Raw genomic sequence first — 19,921 nt, forward strand, 5'->3', positions numbered from 1 at the left:
TTTGTTTGTTTGTTTGTTTGTTTTTACTTAACTACACTACATGTCTGCACATCCTGGTTTGAGTTGACGTCTGAGACTTACAGCTTGGGGCGCTGATGCATTCATGAACATTAGGGAAAACAAGAAATTGAATTATGTGACGATATTAAATATTTTCCTCAAAACAAGAAAGATATCTGTTTTGAGGGACTCCTGACTTTTCTTGGTTGAAAATAAAAAAGAAATGGCCAAGGAAGTTTAGATTATGGGGGTGGGGGTCTTTCAGTCTTGTCAACATTGGGAGCTGTGGAGGCCCCATCTAACCGCCAGAGCAGCCACAAATGTAACGTAAGTGAGGTGAAATGATCTACATGGCTTGCTAAATCATCTACAGTGTACTATAAAAAGCAGAGACTTCACCTGACACTCGAAAAAAAAGTTGTTTTTTTTTTTGTTTTTTTTTTGTGGTTTGTATAAAACTGCAGTCTTGGCGTATTGTGCGCCTTTGGGTGTCACTATGAACTATTATTGGGGAGGGTAACGCCCCAACACTTGGAGCTGAGGTGCCACATCCCACTTTCTCTCCTGAGTGAAGAGTCATTCAGAAGAAGAGGAGGCACAATGACGGGCATCATCGAGGGACTTGAGAGGTTTGACAGTCCGGGTAGAGGTCGAGGTCTCCGAGTTACCAGATCCTTTAAAGTTGGAGAGCTCCTCTTCTCCAGCCCGGCGTACTCTTACGTGCTGTCTGTGAAAGAGAGAGGCTGCTACTGCGAGTTCTGCTTCACCAGGTAATGACTGGTTATTTTTATCCCTGCATGCTTTGATAACTCATTTCATTTTCCTCCTGCACTTGACACGGTTCGTAAGGAGCCTCACCCGAACTGTATCGTCTGTATCAGATGCGGCTTTGGGATGATGGCTGACATCCTCCGGCAGCATCACCCGCAACACTTCATTACATTTGATTTTTTTTTTTTTTTTTTTTTAAGTAAATCTGAAAACACGGTTTATAGACTGTTCTCTGCTTACCAAACCAGTTCATGAGTGATGGAGTTTCAATAAGCACTAACCACCAAAGACACCCACGCAGCACCTCATAGGCTATTTGTCATAAAAATGCCACTCCATAAAATCTATTTCGGTTGTGTGTCTCGTCTTTCCTATATATCTAATTTCACAGATCTACATACCCTTCTGTGAGAGTAGGAATGGTGAGCTTTAGATTTTGTGACCTGAATGGCACCATGATCATGTGATCATATATAATATTAATATAGTCATTGTCAACCCCAGCTGTAGTTGGGATTAATGCTTTAAATTATTTGCTATTTGGTATAAATTGCAAATAATATCACACTAATAATCTATTTTGCAGACACATGCATTTTATCATATTTAAATCAGTTTATGGAGTGATCAGTGAGTGAAATAATCATAATAGGTGCATATATATTCTCCTGAGATAATCATACATTGTGTTTTCTGGCTTTTACATCATTTTTTTCACCATCTAGCGAGTAATTTGTCTCTTGCGGAACAGATGTTAAGAGTAATGACAACATTCAGTTATGTTCCTTATTTTAACATCTAATAATATTCTCTGTTTTGCAGCCACATCTGGTTGCACTGTGTACACACACCTTTCTCTTTTCTCCATACTAAGAGTCACAGCACTTACTCTTACAGCAGCAGTTGTTTTTATGATTTGTTACGCAGTCTGAAATTAGCTGTGCTTGCTCTGCGCCAGAACTCCAAGAACCTGGAGATATCCTCTTTAGGTTCTTGCAAGAATCATATCTGGAGCATATCTGGAGATTTTTTGATATGACATCTTACGATGCAGTGATTGGAGCATGTCTAGTCCGGATTTCATCATATAAGGGTCATAGTTTGAAATATCTGGGCAACTACATCTCTGGATTCTGGGGTATTTTGCACAGTGTTGGTGCAATCAGTGTTTTAATTTGGGAAGGCTCTGTGAGGTTCATTGTGGATGATTTACACTGACACTACAGTCATTTGACCTCTTTGACTCCTTAAATGACATTGGAGTACTGGCAGCACTGTGCTGCTTGTGTGGAAGGGCTGTTGCTTTAATGATGCTTCCATTAAACTAATGTAAAAAGTTGCAGAAGTCTAATTATGTGCACAGTTTGGATTCAGTTTAGTGACATTTTTACTGCATAGTGCTAATCCTCAATTATCATGTGACAAAAAGGAAATGTTTAAAAAGTATCAGGTTTTGTTTGTTTTTTTTGTTTGTTTTTTTTAATATATCGTAGCCTACTGGAGCCCTCCCTCTGACCTTAGTCTTACCCCAATCCTAACTCTAGTTGTGACCTTGTGTATTGTATGTTGTAACTGTAACCCTAGGCTTCCATAGATACAGTAGACCCTGACCGTATCAATCTCAGCGATCTGTACAAAGACATTCAGAGATTCATTCAGTGAGCTGTGGGTTTGAAAATACCCCTGGAGACAACTCTCTACATGGGAAATCAAAGACTCTTTGATCACTTTTAGATTTGGTCATAGTAATGAAAATCAGACGTCTTTGATACAGCCTGATTCAACCCAACACTTGACCAGAAGGCAGTCAGTTTTCACCCTAAAATAAAGTGTTCACACAGCGCTTGGTGACACAACACAGGTCAGACTAAAGATCTTAAATGACTCATTTCAGTTACATCTCAACTTTACATCACATAGTGTTTTCCCATCACTTACCCTGACCACTGAGCACTTGTTTCAACTTGGCCTAAGTGTCTGAAAATTATCAGAGTGGACTTTTGGATTGCTTTACTGTTTCAATGAGGTAGAGAGACAGCTGGTCAGTCATAAGGTCAGCTCTATTAATACCACAGAATGTTTTAAAGCCCTCCATTGCTATCAGTTATAACAGGCCACCAGCAACTGCTGCTTCTTGCTTCAGAGCAGGGTGTTTAAATGTCCATGCATTCAGTGACAGACTGAAGCAACCAGATACTCACCTATACCCAGATGCACATATACAGATACATTCACAAGATTGAAGTCTAATTTTGGGCAACATTTCGCATGCAGGTTGTCTGGTGTTAGGGTTGTTTCCTTGTGTGTCTGGAAAGGTTAATTATACAAGGATGTGTGCAGATCTTTCAGTAACTTTTTTATGATGTTGCCATCCATATAATAATAGACCCTTGTTTTTGTCCTTTTTAGGAAAGATAGATTGGCAAAATGTGGGAAGTGCAAGAAAGCCTTCTACTGCAATGTGAAATGCCAGGTAAGAAAGACTTCAGCAGAGGTGCTCCTCTAATGTCATGATTCACGTGTGAACAGGTTGACATGCAATTTGGTCAAGACACTCATGGTCTCCAGAGGTTGAATTCAGATGTCTTTGGTGATCACCTGACTTTGTATCTAACGGGTCAACTATCATATCTGTGACAGTTCTTAATTCTATACCTCAGACAAAGAGGACGAACCCTTATGTTTTAGGAAACTTTCCTCTGGTAATATTTACATTTTACATTACTTACATTTTTGACCCCACTTGTTAAGACATAATGATAACAAAGGTGATCCATCCATCAAAGAGTTCATCTGTCCAACAGTAATGTACTGAGTATTACAGGCCTATATGCCTTTAGTCTAGTTCTCTTGTACTGTGGTGTCATTTTAATTTAGTTTGATTGACCTTGTGAAATTAGTTTGAAAGTGCGATTGTGGGTGGTCCAGTGGTGCAGGTAAGCCCTCTTGCCTTACGGCATGAAGTCCCTTGTGCAGAGTTGCTTGTTATCTTCAAGTTCAACTCAACCAAAGACTCTAAATTGCCCATTTGCAGGTCAATGTTTATGTAGTTCTTTGTAGTTCTGATACATGACTACATGTTTATGATGTATATGATATATATGATGTGTGATAAGGACCTACTGTGTATAAATGAACTTGCCCTAACTTGATTATCATGAACTGAATCAGAGAGGGTGACAGACAGTAAATGAATGGGTCAGTTTGCATGTTGGAGGGGTAAAGGGGTGAGGGTAGCATTAGATTAACACAGTGTGGAATCACATTCCACCATGCTGCTTAATGCTACAGCTGGTAGTGTAGCTCAAGGACCATACATGCCAACTGTTTGGCCTTTGGTTGTGGTGGGACTCAAACCGTCAATAGTTGGCTCTACTGAAGATATTTCAAAAGGTTTTACACTACAGGGTTGCTCTTTTTTGTATGCCTTTATAATATCTAAATGTGTTTGTGTAGAAAGGGGACTGGGCCATGCACAAGCTGGAGTGCTCTGCAATGACTGCATTCGGAGAGAACTGGTGCCCATCAGAGATGACCCGCCTGGTGGCCCGGATCCTCGCCAAGAAGGTTGAAGGAAGAGTCAATAAAACTCACAATGAGAATATGAGAGTTGTCTGGCACGTACTTCACTGTAGTTCACTGTGGTCATTTCCATGGTTTTCCACAGAAAATGCAGAAAGAAAGATGTTTGTCTGAGAGGATCTTGCTAATAGGAGAGATACAATCCCGTGAGTATTTCCTTAATTAACAGAGAAAAGCATGAATGTTATTTTTTGTGGTTGTACTTTTATGATTGTACCGTCCTTTGTGCAACAGCCCTTATAAAACAACCGGAAGGTATTTGTATAAATTCAGGATATATTAAGTACTTGGTGCATAGACTTTGAGTCTTTGCACTTCAGTCTTAAGTGCACTTAGATGTCCCTCTTCAAAAAGCATAGCCCATTCAGATTAGAGTGACAGAAACACACTTGGTGATATCTATATATATATCCTATGTATGTGGGTCGAATGGCCATTAGACAACATAACAAGTGTAACAGCTTGATTGGGAAGCAGGAGCACTTTAGACTGACACACGGAGCTGACTACATGTGTGTCTGTTTGTCAAATGATGTTGAATCAAGGAAATCGAGAAAATTCATAATTGAGGCTCAGTTCAAAATCATAAAAAAAGTATATTAACTAATTTTTCCTGATGTTATAATATAACAGGTGTAAATATGTACCTGTGATACAGTATATAGTCTATGTGGCATAGAAAACATATTCTTTGCATTATCGCTGGTTCTGCTACAACAGTTTTGATGCTAAATTTATGGGGTACTCATTTAAGATTGGAAACCAGTATTAGACAGAAAAAGCCCACCCCCACATATTAGCAGTCATAGAAATATCTTTTTCTTTTTTTGGTCACATATGCTATTGGTCGTCATGGCTCCTCCTATTTCCTTTAGTGACAATATCAAAAATTTGCCCTACACAGATTTTTGTTCAGATAATTTGCTGAGCTTATCTAAATCCTCATATGATTTGAAACCCAGGTTAGAAAAAAGAGAAACCATAAAAAAAATGCCTATTTTTGTGTGTGACTTTTATCTTGTGTGTCTTGAAGGAAAAGTTCAGCTTTCCTTTGAAACACTGAGTCTGTTGTGTGAGGATTAACTCTAGTGTTACACAGGCACACACAGTCTGGCATATGGTATATGTGGATGACGTGGTGTCATAGGAAGGAGAGCTGTTTATCCCTTTCTGTTGACAGCTCCTGTCTGTCTGTCGGCTATTTGGAATGGATGCGGCTCATATTGTTAACAGAGCTTCAAATCCAGGTATAAATCAGGTTCACGGTGTAACAGCAATTCAGTTTAATTTTGGACATCCAGACACAATGACCATACATACAGTGTAAAGAGATTGAGAAGAGGGAAATCATAATTCTTTCAGACTTAAAAAGAAACTGTGAAAGTTTTACCCAAAGTTGACCTCAAATAGCAACACAACAGTACAAGTCAGTAGACTGGTCACTTGCTGTGTGCAGATAAGATTTCCTACAAATGAGAGTTTAATTCAGACAAACAGGATATATCCACATTTGGATGGTATCTTCTGATCTTTTGCTGTCTGGCTTCTTTAATGTGGCCTGGCAAAAGTGTTCACCTAGTTTTACTCTAAAGGAAATGATAGTTTAAAATGAATGCTGCTAAAGAGCAATAATTGTATCAAACTAATACGATCAAATCAAACTTTTCCTGTAACAGACGTGGAGGATGTAGATAATGAGAAAAGAGAGATGAACGAGGCAGACATTGCCGGACTGCATCGTTTTTACTCCAAACACTTGGAGTTTCCTGACCAGAAAGACCTGCTCACGCTGTTCTCCCAGGTAGCGCACACACACACACATCACTGGTAAAACAGACAGAGAATGATTATACGTAGAAGCACTGTTTCTTTCTCTGCTCTGTGTCCTTCATTCAACAGGTTGCCTGTAATGGTTTCACTATAGAGGATGATGAACTATCCCACATTGGTACCGCAGTCTACCCAGAGTAAGAAGGACAACTCACATGCATACATACAACCCCATTTTCATTCAGTACTGTTTCAACAGCGCGTGTAAAGGTACAGTATATATCATAGTATGTTTTCCCCTCCTTACACAGACTCTATTATGGTTTTCTATTTTTTTAATTGACCTCAGATTCATTTCATGGTTTTGTGAGATTCAGTAGATAAATGTATTGGCATAGATTAGCTTTATTTATAAACTGTTATTCATCTTTGCTTATTTAGTTAGTTTAAATGTTGCAGGTGGTCTCAATAATGCAACGTTATGCATCATATATTGTTTGGAGATTTTTTTCGGCACAGACGCTATGTGGAAATCTGTTTGTAGAAGTTGACTTGCAGTATTTGTGTATGATTTAAAAGTCAGTATTTAAAGCAACCTGAAATAAGTAACACATATCCAGAGAGAGAGGCCAGACGCAACAACTTTTCCCCTCCAGTTGGTGTTATGGTGGTAAAAATCGACTTCCTGCTGTTGCTAAGTTTTAAAATTGGCTGAGTGAGAGTGAATTTGCCCTCTCAGCTCCTTGTTGAGCTATTTGCAGCCTGCCACCCAGGTAATGACAAGGCCGCTAACGTATGTCAGGGACACTCAAGACCTCTCTGTAGGCTCAGTTGTAGTATAGTGCTAATACCACTTAAAAATAAAGTGGTTATGTCACTGTTATGTCATTGCTCTGAGCAATAATGTCTCACTGCTCCTATCTCATCCATTGTAAGAAAAGGGAAAGTAGAGAGTGCTATTTTTGTTCTAACCTGTCTCTTTCTTTTGGTATCTGTCTGTCTCTCCTCACAGTGTTGCATTGATAAACCACAGCTGTCTTCCCAGTGTCGTAGTCACGTATAACGGAATGTCGGCCGAGGTTCGGGCTGTGCAGAACATGAAGCCCGGAGATGAAGTGAGGAGAGGGGACAGCTGCTTTAGAGGGGGTTGAGTCCTGTTCTGGTTTTTTTTCTCAAGTGTGTGCGGAGGAGGGCGCCATGCTTCTTACACGAGGCCAGAGTGTGTGAAACATATGCTAATTATATTACTGTCTAAATCTGTTAGCCCGATTTAGCACGATTTGGTCCATCAGCCTCCGCTCAGACCGTAGCAAGATAATCCGCTGAATTGCTTCTAAAGAACAGTACATTTTTATGTCAAATGACACAGAGTAATTGCCATGTCCTTTGTACTTCTAATAATATATAGGGATCAATCAACTTATCTGTAAGACAGGCATCGTTCTTTGATTGCCCATAGTGAGGTATCAGATTTCTCACTGAACCTGTGTAGTGTATTTCCCAAAGGTTGTAGCTAGTCCTTTAAAAGGCTGTACATCTTTAAAAGAAAATTATTGTAAACCATCCCACATAGCACATTTGTTGAAGAGGCCGGTGGTTATTTTTAGACCTGACCTTTTAACCTGCGGTTTAAGAGCTGTCTGCCAGCCAATTGAGACATTCAGACATTATTTGGGATTCTCGTGTGCCGTGTTTTTATGGGTTATTTCCACCTCCAGGTGCTCATCAGCTACATAGACCTCCTATATCCAACAGATGACCGCAACAACAGGCTGAGAGAGTCCTATTACTTCACATGTGACTGCAAGGAATGTAAACGCAAGTCCAAAGTGAGAAAAAAATGATGATTTCAAAAAGATTAAATAACATTATATGCTATATTTTGGTTAACAAACGCATGCAGTGTATCCCACTTGCTGGGCTGGTTGACCACCATGCTGAGGCTCTGTCTTCACCTACAGGACAAGGCAAAGTTGAAAGTACGGAAACAGAGCGACCCCATCGAGCCAGAGGTTATCAACAATATGGTGCGCTACGCCCGGAAAACCATCAGAGAGTTCAGGGCCTTCAAACACACAAAATATATCCTTTAATATTATTAAATATTATTAAATAGATTATTGAATAAAACTGTCTCTTGTGTTGTATAATTTGTATAATTTGTGCTTTTAATGTTTTATTGAGAACAGCTGCCGGAAATATCAAGTACAAGAATTTTGCGTAGCTGTTCAGTGTTTATTAAGCTTTAGAGCCTGATAGCTCAACAGTTAATCTTCTCTTTCTTCTGCTTACACTCACACTTTGCACTTAAAACTAATTGACTGATTTTGGTCAATAATTTGCATGATGTGAGTTGTGATTAGTGCACATTTTCTAATTATTTGCAGTAAAGTGTTGATTTACTCACCGACTTACTCATTGTAGACTTTATTCTTCATCAGTTTCCCAGACCCTAAAACATCTGATATTAGGATCAGATGCCCTTTGACATTTTGGTTCAACCTCAGCTTGTGTTGATGCAGCCTTGACTTTGTGGCACCCCCTAGTGAGTTACTGGAGATGTGTGAGCAGAGCCTGGAGGAGATGGGAGCCGTCTTTGACGACTCCAACGTCTACATGCTCCACATGATGTACCAGGCCATGGGAGTTTGTCTTTACATGCAAGATATAGACGGAGCTATCAGATATGGAGAGAAGATCCTCAAACCTTACAAGTACTGAGAAGCAATTTTGGCTTGCGAAATCTATGCAATAAGATTTCTTGCAAAGAAGTTTTTTTTTTTATATCTACACTTTTTCAGTTTTTTGTGTTTGAGTAAAAAAACTACATTTGATCTCTGTCCAATGCAGCCAGCTATATCCTCCCTACTCCTTGAATGTGTCCTCCATCTACCTGAAGTTGGGCAGACTGTACATGGGGATGGAGAAGTACTCAATGGGCATCAGCGCTCTCAAGAAGGTAAAGTGACATTTTGACATTTTATGTCGGACTCTCATAAAAGTCTGTGGAGGACCTTTAATCAAGTTAAAAACAGCAAATACTGCACTGGCAAAATCATGAACAATAATCATTAGGCTTGAAAGTCATTTGAAATACTACTCTGATAGTAGTGGCAGTACAACACCTGAGTTTTGGTACCGATAACCTTTTCCAATACCTTACACAGAGGAATATAAAGACATTTTACAAATAAAGCCATGTTTTTATTTAACAAAGAAGCTGCCTTATTTAAATATTAGAGGCTGTCAAACACAAGCAGCCATTCAAGCACTTAAATGAAATAAAATTTGCTTTGAAATTTAAGTAGGAAACTAATTAAGGAATCTGGAATAGTTTTAGATACTCAATGTTAGACATATTTCAGCTGGTGCCAAAAAAGCTGTGCAGTTCGATGCCCTCCAAACTTAGAAATAATGTACATGTTTCCATGCTGTAAAGAGTTAGAATTATTTTTGTGTGGCCACAGGCAATGGCCATCATGGAGGTGGTTCACGGGAAAGATCACTACTACTTGACAGAGCTGCGCAAAGAGATGGCACAAAAATGAAGAGAAAGAGAAGAGATGACGGAACATGGCTGATCCCTATGGACTGCATACACTCCTTTGATTAGGAGCTTTACAGAACTGTAGGCACTTTCTGCTCTTTTTGGTTTTAGAGACAATTCGTGTTTTTATGGAAAGTATTGTTCATGGATTTTTGGAAGCTGAATTTTTATGTTCATGTTATGTATACAGCAACTTCAATTGTGTGAGGAATACTTTTGTACCTTTTTAAGTTGTTATGCCACGGTGAAAAGCTGACTGCGAAATGTGCTTTTTACTCTCATGTTGATCATAAGGCATCTGAGAAGTTATTTTTTTCTTTCTTTTTCTTCTTTTCCAAACTGTTAATGATTTCGTGTTTGTTTTGGTTTGTTGACTGACATGTCAGCTGGACCCCGTCATCCATCAGTCGAGATGTTTACATTATTGTGCAGAGGGTCAGTGCAACAAAATCCCTGTCAGCCGGTCAGGACAGCTGACTCACCGCAAGGGGCCTGTTAAAGCTGCAGAATGTGCCACAACGAAGGGTTGGGATAGAGGAGTGTGTTTGCATTAACACCGTCTGTAACTGCTCTGTTATAATTAATGTCTCCAGCACTGTAAGAGAAACCCACTCCAACACACACAGTATTAGTGGCTAAAAGAAAATGATTCAAAAATTCAAAAAAAAAATCAATTTGTGGCCACAGTCTTAAAGAAAATAAGGCTTTATTGCATAATAAGCAAGTACAACAGCTTCATACATGTCTGGGGAGAGAAAAACAAAAGACTTGATGCACTGAAAACGCATATACAAAACATATGTACACATACTTTGAAACGTATTTGGGAGTTTTGCCAAAAAAAGAGGAATTAAAGGGAAAAATTAAATATTAACAAACAGTGGAATGCCATGTGAGAAAATACTGTCACAAAGAGAACTGAAGTGCAACAAAACACTTACATGTCAAGAGAGCATAAAGCTTATACTTATCTGAGAATATATACATTGAAATATAAAAATGCATGCATAGTTTATTATGTTGCGGTATTTTTAGGGTACCAAGTCAAAAAAATTACCTATATAAAACATTTGTAGAAATTTTTTTTCTCACATGCCCATTATGTACAAAGTTATTTTGGACACGGCAGGCTTTGCATTACAATTCAGAAAAGTTTTTTAAAAAGTATACTGAATGTAACATGTAAAAGGAAATTCTTCAGAAGGTGATTTTATAAACAGGATTCAGATACCTGGCAACACAGTAATCTACTGGGTTTGGATCAGATTAGGAGACACAGTTGTCTTTTTTTGGCAAAGACAGTTGTGTCACTAAACTATTATCCTTCAAAAATAAACCGAGATATCAGCATTCTCCTACTGCCAAATCTTTACCTGAGAGTTAGGTAAATGATTTGAAATGTTTATGTATAAAGTATAAAATACTGATTTAAAGATTTCATCTTTGGAGGTTAAAAAAAAAAAAAAAGGAATTTAGTTTTTCAAACACATCCAGAACCCTACAAAAAGGATCAGCCAGGCATCTTCTCATTTCATCTTTCAATGAGGCATCATGATACAGTATTTGCTGTATCTGAGGACAAAGTTCTGTACTACATACGCTAACGGTGAAATTCTATGTATACATTATCTCCAATTCTTTGTTTTGAAATGCTTTTAGTTTAAAAAAAATTTAACGACACATTCGATCGCAAGGAGCTGTGATTCATGAAAACAAATGATTGTTGAAATGTACTTTGTGTGTGCTTGCGCGTGTGTGTGTGGATGTGAAAGTGGGATCTTACTAGAAATGTCTAAATTGAGGAAAGTTGAGAAGGAAAAAGGGAGACACCATTATGAAATTCACAAGGAAGGCTTTCCAGAAAATAAAGTCAAAATTAAGAGCATTCAAAAAGATCAACAGGCTTGGCAATGCTCTGTTCTATGGCAAAGGTGACCTCAATCTGGATGGAAATAAATAAAAGACATTTGTTACAATGTTTAAGTAAATATCTGCTGTATTAATCAATAATCTGTTAAAAATAAAGGAACATTTTAGAACTGTGATTTAAAGAAAATGTTTGTTTGGCAAACTCTTTCAGAGTATAGAGTTTAGTAATAATACTGCTGCCACCTACTGTTCATGCAGCATAGTGCCATTTCTAATAATGGCTAAATAATGAATGAGAAAGGTAGCAGAAAGGCAATGTCTCCATACTGGAACTGAGACTTGATTTCTCAAGACATTTCTGAAGAAATCTCAAGAGCACACAGGGCACGTAGACAGACATACACATTCACGCCTGCAGGAAAGATAAGCTGCTTATGCACCTGATCTGCATGGAGAAAACACACAAACATGCCTGCTCCGCACAGAAAGATCAGGTCCGAGATTAAATCCCAAGGGATAAAAGAATGACTGGGAGAAATGGTCATCAGTTTCATCACAAGCCAACACGAATCCTTTCCTCCATGATGTAACTCGGCACTTTTCCATTACCATAAACTGCCACATAGGAAACTCTACACGAAAGTAGAGTTGCTTCTATCTGCATCTGCTACAAAACCAGTCAGTCAGTTATATCTGCCATGTCAGTCCCCGTGCTTACATTAAGTACCATGGTCATCATCTGCTGCCATTCTGCCATGTCATGTAAGGTCAAAGGCCATGAGCCTGCATTCAGATGAGGCGGGAATTCTTGAGGAACTGGATGAGGACCTGGTAGACGAACTTGTATTGGGAGATGGTCTGCACCATCAGCATCCTCTGCTGCCTCAGCTCTGACAACATGGTGGGAACCTCCATCGGCTGAAGAGAAGGGAAGAGGAGACAGAGAAACCATAAACAGGGGTTGAAAAACGAGAAATATATAGAGAAGTAAGAAGTTTAGTTTAATTGTGCACACAGGCACAATCACAAAGGCAGCCTTTACAAAATAAAAGTCCTATGTGTATGTTTTTCATCCAGCATAGTCAACTGTGTTCACACAACTGAATTCATATGATACTTGTGATGCATGTATCCTGTCAAAAAAAAAGCTGTGATCCTAAAACATATCTCCCTTGACTTAAACTTAAACAGAGCCCAATCAGATTCTTGAATTTGCAACCCTGACTGTAGGGCCCCAGTCCACCCACCTCATTGTGCTCCAGGCAGCTGATCATGAGCTCAGTGAGGATGACCACACCGGTTCGACCCACACCAGCGCTACAGTGCACCACCACAGGAGGATTGAGGCTCTTTGAAGTGTCCAGCATGGAGTTAGTGTGTCTCCTTACAGACTGGATCTCCTCTAGGTAGGCTGCAGGGAAGAAGGACAAAGGTGAGATGTGGACATAGTGTTTACCAGGCTGTAGAGAGACTTCACTGAATGCGGTTAACTGCTAACACTTGTTGAACTATTCCTTTAATTAGATATTTAATAATGACGGTACAGCAGTTGCTTCATCACGTCCTGATGTGAAATTGGTGATGATAATAATGACAGTGCCACTCACAGAGAAATCCCACGACATATTCGGGACAGCCCTGCTCAGGCCAGTCAGTGTACTGCAGGTGCCAGACCGTCCTCTCCTGGCCAGACAGCAGGTGTTTGACCTTTAACCCCGTGGTGGCGTAGCAGCCTGAGTCGGTGCGGAATTTGGTGGTCACCTTGAACTTGCCATGAGTGGCCGAGTTGTGTTTGGAGCCCAGTTTAGGCCAGTAGCGGTGACTCTTGGACCGGCCACCCTCCTGGATGGAGAGAGAGTGAAGAGTGCAGGATGAGGATTGATTGGAGATCGGAGGGAAGAAGCAGAAGAGGGGGATAACTTTTACACATACACACAAACACACAAAGACAAAGTGACAAACACACTCTCACTGTCATCGTATTTCACACACACAGACAAACGCCAGCTGTCAGCTGTTGAAAAATATCCACATCTGCGTATGCCATGTGGGTGCATAGGTGTGTGTGTTTGTGTGTGTATACCTCCTCTGCAGTAACCATGGCGATGACGTTGACCCCCTGCTCCCAGACCATCTGCCAGAAGTCGGCACAGGTGTTGGCTAGCGGGCCCTGGGTGGCAATGTAGTGCCACTCCTCCCCTCTGATCATCACCTGGGAAAACACACACACACACACAAACACACACAGATACATAAACAATCAATTAGTGCCCATGCAGATTATAGTTATATAATTCATTAAAAAGCAAAATTTAAGATAAATACAATTAAAAAGTCACATTTTAACCCAAAAAAATGTGTGAATTTATATTTTGAAATGTATTACATTTCCAGCTCATTTAAGGCATTGACAATAATTTCATCCACCACTGGAGGGCAGTATAAACACCTCTTATTTTTCTCCACAGTTCTCTCTCATTTATAAAACTATCAACTCCTCTCCTCTAACTTTCCTTTGCGTTCCCTCATTAATAACCATAAGGCCACACACGGCACTGAAACACTTCCTGTCTTTGATACACTCCAACCACTGAGACTTCATAGAGCCATTACATAATGAACATGTCTCGGCCGATTCCTCAGGCCACCTCGTGACTGTAAACACAGTATTAGGAGTTGGATGGGGAATAAACAAGGCCTTTTGTTCTGCAGCAGCTACCTTAAATGACGGGGGAAAGTAAGAGGGTTACAGCGTGATAGGAGGCGATTCAGTGCGGTGATCGCACTCTCGCACCGGATCGCAATTAGGCATACACACAAAACACAAACTCATGCATACACACAAGCTTGTGCACACACACTGTTTGCAACTAAGCATGAATAGAGGGCTAGTGAGAGCAGCTCAGGTTGACTTAAGAGGGTTTGGAGTTTGGACCACATTCTTTGGGAATTCCACAAGCTCTGTGAGCTTAAAGGCCCAAACAGCCTTCAATGGCTGCCTTTCATCCTTTCCTCCGAGCAATTCCCTGCCTAGAAATGCCCACAACAATGACTAGCAGAGAGCTGAATGTATCAAGTTTATACCCTTTGATTCAATTTGTGTTGTATGATTCGCATGTTGCAAAGCACTTGCAACCATGGTTCAGAGCCATACACATAAACATAAAGCACTTCGTGAAATATTTTATCTCTAAATTTGACTTTTTCCCATTCTATGTCATTATTCTCCTCTACATACATTCACACTGAAAAAGTCTGATTTCAAATTCAGGATCCCATGATCACATCCTATTTTAGAGATACATGGTTTTCAAAGGACAGTGTACCTCATGAGCAAACACAGGAAAGGCATCAAATCAGTTACATCAAAGTCTGGATCACATAAATGATCACACCTTGATATGCGAGGCATTAATGTAGCCTGTGTTGTTCTCCTTGTTGGGCACAAGCTCGACCCGATTCTCTTCATAAGGAACGACGTCACGGAAACGGTTGCGCTCTGTGTTTTCGGGCAGAGTTGCTGTGGTGAGGACACAGTTCGCCCTCTTCTTGGGCACCTGCTCATACTCAGTGAAGACTCGTTCCTCTTCCAGCTTCAACTCCAAGGTCTTACACTGGAGAAACAGAGAGAAAGAGAGGAGGAGAGGAGGGGGGGGTGTCAGTCACTGAATACGGAGCAACACATAATTCAGAGGTTCTTCTCTTTCAGTCCCCAAAGAGCTTTTATTCGTTTACATTCCATCATACCTAAGAGACTATTCAGACCAGCAAGATGGAGAAATCCCATTACAATATATGCCCACATTTCTTAACAGACTACTGAATCAAACCATGTATAAAGCATCAACACAGCTGTAAAAGAGCAGGATATGCGGTGATGTTTTTCATCCTGGTGGGGGTACGTGTTTATTAGGCCAGTCATGTCTGAGGGAGCAGCATCTCTGTCTCTCTCTCTCTTTCTATCCCTCTGTCTCTGCGGTTTGCTCGCTCTCTCTCGGGTCACATTCTTAACATACCAGCGGGCCCAGAGGCGATAAGCACCACCATGCCACGCGTTCCACAGCCCACTTAGGGCTTGCCCCCGTTAGCTTAGCAACAGCGGGGACAAAGACTGGGCTTCACATCTCTGCGCTCAAAGGGGAGCAAACAGACAGTACTGGGGAAGTGGAATTCATTAAATCAATGTGATTATCAGAGGCTGTTTTTGAGTTTTATCGTGACAACTATCTGCCAAACCTCTTAGTCAACAGGTGAGAAAGCTGCTGGTAAAAAGGGCCTCGCATCATCTCGATCCTCCAATCGTTAAAAACAATTTGAATAAGTCAAATGTGGGCTTAAAAGTTTCTGAATTCTTCTTGAATGAAAGGACTCTTAATCAAGATTAGAAGTAGCTGTATAAATCTGCTGTGATTATATTTTTTGTCAGAATTTGTTTGTTTACATTCTTTTTGAGCAATTGTGAGTAAAAAATTAAGCTGTAAAAAGTTTGTTTTGTATCTACAGTATCATAAACATACAAAATTTATGTGACCACAGCCCCAATTTTTACACAATCATATATTCAAGAAGATACAGGCAGAGCAAGGTCTACTGTTATCTATCAATCAACAGCACATACTGTCTTCCTGAAAAACAAGCCAAAAGAGTGAGATTCATGATGTATAATTTAAGTAATGAAATCTCGACACACATAACTTCTAGAGCATGAGGGAGCATCTTACCCGCTCGTCGGTAGCCGCCTTGGCGCCGTCCTCTGTGGGACTCTTGGGGACAGGCATCCGGGCCACATACAGGCCGTTGAGGGCGGCCATCATCAGCGGTCTCTTCATGGAGTCCACGGACATCTTCTGTCTTTCCAGCGTCTTCAAGAGAGAGGAAAATCCCGGTGTCATGGTTACAGGTACCGGCAGCATTGCAAGACTGACTGACCTGCCGTGGCCTGAGTGCAGCGTGCGCGCACATGTGCGTGTACGGAAGTGGGTGGGGAGAATTTGACGTGCATGTGCATGCGTGTATGTGTTCGGGTCCTGTTTGTAGGGCAAGCTTGGCTCTACCAATCCCCTTGTATTCTGTCCAAAAGTGTGAACTAGCAAGCCCTGTATACAAAGCCTATTAAGAGTAGACTTGTACCTTATTATCCATCTCATTGCCTTCAACTTTTCCTTTCATCCTTGTTTTGTCCTCTCTCACATATTTTTCATTCCTTCATCCCTTTGTCTATCCCCATCTACGTCTTCAGCCTCCTCTTCTTTCCAGAACACACCCTGACTCTTTTTCTGTCTGTCTACCAAACTCTGACCCACATTGCACGGTCACTCCTTCCTCCAAGGATTACCTCTCCTAATCTCTGATGCTATTAAACTTCCAGGACAGCTCCGCCCTTCCCCTCTCCACCTCCTTCATTCCTTGTGGGACAGTCAAAACAACAGCTTGAGGGTCACCAGGGGTACCCTCTATGTATGAGCTCAACCACCTGGTATGAAAGAGAGATATTAGCTTTGGAGTTTTGGATGGGAGTAATGTCAATACATTTCTAAACTCAAATCAACCATAAACAGTCAGCCACACCTGGTCAGTCTTGAACACAGAGGTTTATCACAACCAAGTGAGGCGATTATATGATTTAACTTATACCTGGACTCTGGCACTCTGTCAAATCTTTGCGCCTTAACAAAGAGCCGACCTACACAAGAACACCTAACCCAAAGAATAATCTGAGGGATTTATAGGGGCTTTAGCTGCATGGGGCAACTCAGAGCCTAGTGCTACCCTCACAGGTGCTGAAACCCGGATTACTGCTAATCAGGAGCTATGAAACTAGCAAACAACAGACCGTAACATTTAAACTGCACCAGTATGCTGGCTTCCTTTGTTCAGTGCAGGATGACGTTCTGCTTTGACATTTCTGCTGAATTACTTTTACATCTCTGGATTTGATCATAATTTGACATCTTCTTTAAAGCTTTGGTACCATTATCCTCTACACATCACAAATATACAGAATGGCACAATCAAGCCTGTTTTTGACACCAAAATACAACATTTGCGTTAATACGACTAATGCTTATACACTGTAATATTTTCACAGATTTAGTCAATAGGTGTTTTGATAAATTACAGATCAGTTTAAATTCAATCATTTAATTTATAACATTAAATATCGAAAAATGTCCATCATAATTTCTCAGAGCCTTCAAATTTCAAATTCAGTTCAAAGTCCAAAAATAGATTTAAAAAAACACATGATCTAATTGAAAAAATATACTAAAATCATCTAATACAGAGAACAATAGAAAGTCCTCACATCTGAAAAGTTGATGTGATTGTCTTACCCTTTGAGCGATCTCCCTCTCCACTATGCTGTCTTCCAAAGAGAACATCTCCGACACTGGCCTTTCTTTGACCGGCTCCTTCCTCACCCTCTCCTTCACACTGGTCAGGTCCGGTTCTGAGATGGATGGACCTAAAACTATTCCATTCACTCCACCCTGGTCCCCTCGGGTCAGTGTCCCACCAGCACCTGCACCACAACCTCCTCCAGGCCCACCACCACCCTGACTCTGCCCAGTTTTGAGGGCTCGGCCCTGGGCTTGGTTTGGGTCCATTGGTCCCTGGTTGCTCTGTGGTCCTTGATTGTGGTTGTGGTGGTGAGTGTGGTTGTGATTGTGGGTGTGGTTGCGGATCTGAGCATTGCTAGCAGGTCTAGGAGGACCAGGGTACTCTGGAGGGGGCTTGTTGGGCAATTTGGCCAGAGCAGCCTGGAGCTGAGCGCTGATGCTGATGTCCTCGTTGAGACCTGGGATTTGAACATCCAGCTCAGGCCTCTCCTCTTCCTCCTCCTCCTCCTCCTCTTCACTCTCACTACTATGAATGAGCATTGTGGCATTAGAAAGAGTCTTTTGATGCTGGTAGGCCACTGCTGCAGGTGGCGCTACAGAGGCCTCGGGTGCTTTCTGGGCAGGCATCTGCATGGGCAACTCCTTCGGCTGCTGAGGTGGAGGCTGGGGCTGTGACTGCGGTTGTGACTGAGGGGCTTGGGGCTGGGGCTGAGGAATGGACTGAGGCTGAGGTGGCATCACATGTTCTCTGAGTGTATTCCTCCGATGAAGTGGAGCGTTCATGCCCTTCATCACCATGCCCTCCATCCCTCCCCCTCCTCCTCTCATGCTGCTGATCACCTCCATGCTGTGTCTCTTGCCCAGAGTGGACCGGTGCTTAGCAGCTGCAGTTAATGGTTCACTAACCTCCTGCAGGGACTGATGCACCACGGCTGAGCTGTCCGGCTGGAAGGTCTTGACCGACAGCTGCACCATGCGGGTAACCAGCTCCGGACTGCTGCCCCCGATGCAGCGGTGGCGGTGGCTGGCCAGGTCCGGTGTGCTGGTGGCCGGGCGGAAGGAGCTGGAAGGATAAGGTGGAGGGGGGCGTGACATGTGGTTTCTCAGCATGTTGGCTGTTGCTGCATAGTTTCCCGCACTGGTACCCTGTTGTTTGGTATTTGCCAACTCAGGTGTGCTGACAGTGTGAGAGATAGAGCTTCCTACACCTCCACCTCCACCGCTGCCTCCGCCACCATTAACACAGGGTGAATGACAGGGGCCCTGGCTGCTGGCTGGTCCTCCCTGATGAGGGCCATGTGACACCGGCTTACTGTAGCTGATCTGCAAGTTAGACAGTGACAAAACAGTGTGAAATATAGAAAAGAGCTAGAAGGTAAAAACAAAAATCAAACAGTAGTTCAATTTATTCAGAGAATCCACCTCTACCTGTGGTGTGTAAGGTCCAGGGCTGGGCCCTAGGCCATGATAAGGGCCCCTCTCCCTCATCTCAGGCTGGCTGTACACCAGAGCTTCAGGCTGGCGGTAAGCACAGGCATTACTGATGTTCAGACTGCGCAGTGATTGGCTGTGGAGATCATGGTGAGCGGGGAGCATGTGGCGCTTCTGCCTCATGACAGCATCATACTCAGGCGTGGGCCGGTAGGACGGAGCAATGATGGCGCTGTGGCGGTGGCTGGGGATATAGTCAGGGCGCATGAGTTCACTGCCGGGGATGCTGAGGTTGGAGGATATGGGCGAGGGCGGGACGAAAGTCTGGGAATGATTGAGGGAGCTCAGGCTGGGGCTGCTGTACATGCTTCCATTGGGCACGGTGCCATTTCGGAAAGGAAAGTCCACCGGGCAACGGTCCAGACTGGTTTCTGACTTGTAGTAGGGGTCGTCATGGAAGATGCTGTCTAAAGAGCAAAAGAAATAAATGAATAAGAAGCATTATAAACTAATTGCTGTGCTCCAGACAGCTTTAAACCTATTTATGCACTAAATCCATTCAATGACACAAAGATGTACAGTAGTGAGATTTTTTTTTAAAGATTTGAAATAT

The 19,921-nt window shown here is 41.7% G+C and overlaps 2 protein-coding genes across 3 annotated transcripts in view; one reads left to right on the forward strand and one right to left on the reverse strand.

The window, feature by feature from the left end:
• Positions 1-445: 445 nt before the first annotated feature.
• On the forward strand, positions 446-11,726 carry LOC139622098 (N-lysine methyltransferase SMYD2-A-like). Its single transcript, XM_071479228.1, has 12 exons — positions 446-770; positions 3,181-3,244; positions 4,228-4,338; positions 4,439-4,499; positions 6,030-6,154; positions 6,253-6,320; positions 7,136-7,238; positions 7,842-7,952; positions 8,085-8,205; positions 8,663-8,837; positions 8,974-9,082; positions 9,591-11,726. Exons 1-12 carry the CDS (start codon positions 601-603, stop codon positions 9,669-9,671), a joined length of 1,299 nt encoding a protein of 432 aa, XP_071335329.1. The 5' UTR covers positions 446-600; the 3' UTR covers positions 9,672-11,726.
• The window catches only part of LOC139622095 (tyrosine-protein phosphatase non-receptor type 14-like), a 35,832-nt gene continuing 26,270 nt past the window's right edge, over positions 10,360-19,921 (reverse strand). For both annotated transcript variants that reach the window (XM_071479220.1, XM_071479222.1), the window contains exons 13-20: positions 19,306-19,775; positions 17,872-19,200; positions 16,261-16,401; positions 14,935-15,153; positions 13,623-13,751; positions 13,147-13,381; positions 12,787-12,950; positions 10,360-12,457 (exon numbers count right to left, since the gene is read on the reverse strand). In XM_071479220.1, coding sequence (XP_071335321.1) covers positions 12,329-12,457; positions 12,787-12,950; positions 13,147-13,381; positions 13,623-13,751; positions 14,935-15,153; positions 16,261-16,401; positions 17,872-19,200; positions 19,306-19,775 — 2,816 coding nt within the window. In that variant the 3' untranslated portion in view covers positions 10,360-12,328. The remainder of the gene's footprint in view (positions 12,458-12,786; positions 12,951-13,146; positions 13,382-13,622; positions 13,752-14,934; positions 15,154-16,260; positions 16,402-17,871; positions 19,201-19,305; positions 19,776-19,921) is intronic.

Source organism: Trachinotus anak, unplaced genomic scaffold (genome assembly GCF_046630095.1).
Source record: "Trachinotus anak isolate AG129_WGS33_773 ecotype Australia unplaced genomic scaffold, CSIRO_AGI_Tana_v1 ptg000005l, whole genome shotgun sequence".
NCBI lineage: Eukaryota > Metazoa > Chordata > Actinopteri > Carangiformes > Carangidae > Trachinotus > Trachinotus anak.

What these genes read in the sequence shown, in the direction of transcription:
- LOC139622098 (XM_071479228.1), top strand. Translation starts at nt 601, where the DNA reads ATGACGGGCATCATCGAGGGACTTGAGAGGTTTGACAGTCCGGGTAGA. An exon ending in ACTGCAATGTGAAATGCCAG is followed by an intron (nt 3,245 to 4,227) that starts GTAAGAAAGACT and finishes GTGTTTGTGTAG; the next exon opens with AAAGGGGACTGGGCCATGCA. An exon ending in AATGTAAACGCAAGTCCAAA is followed by an intron (nt 7,953 to 8,084) that starts GTGAGAAAAAAA and finishes CTTCACCTACAG; the next exon opens with GACAAGGCAAAGTTGAAAGT.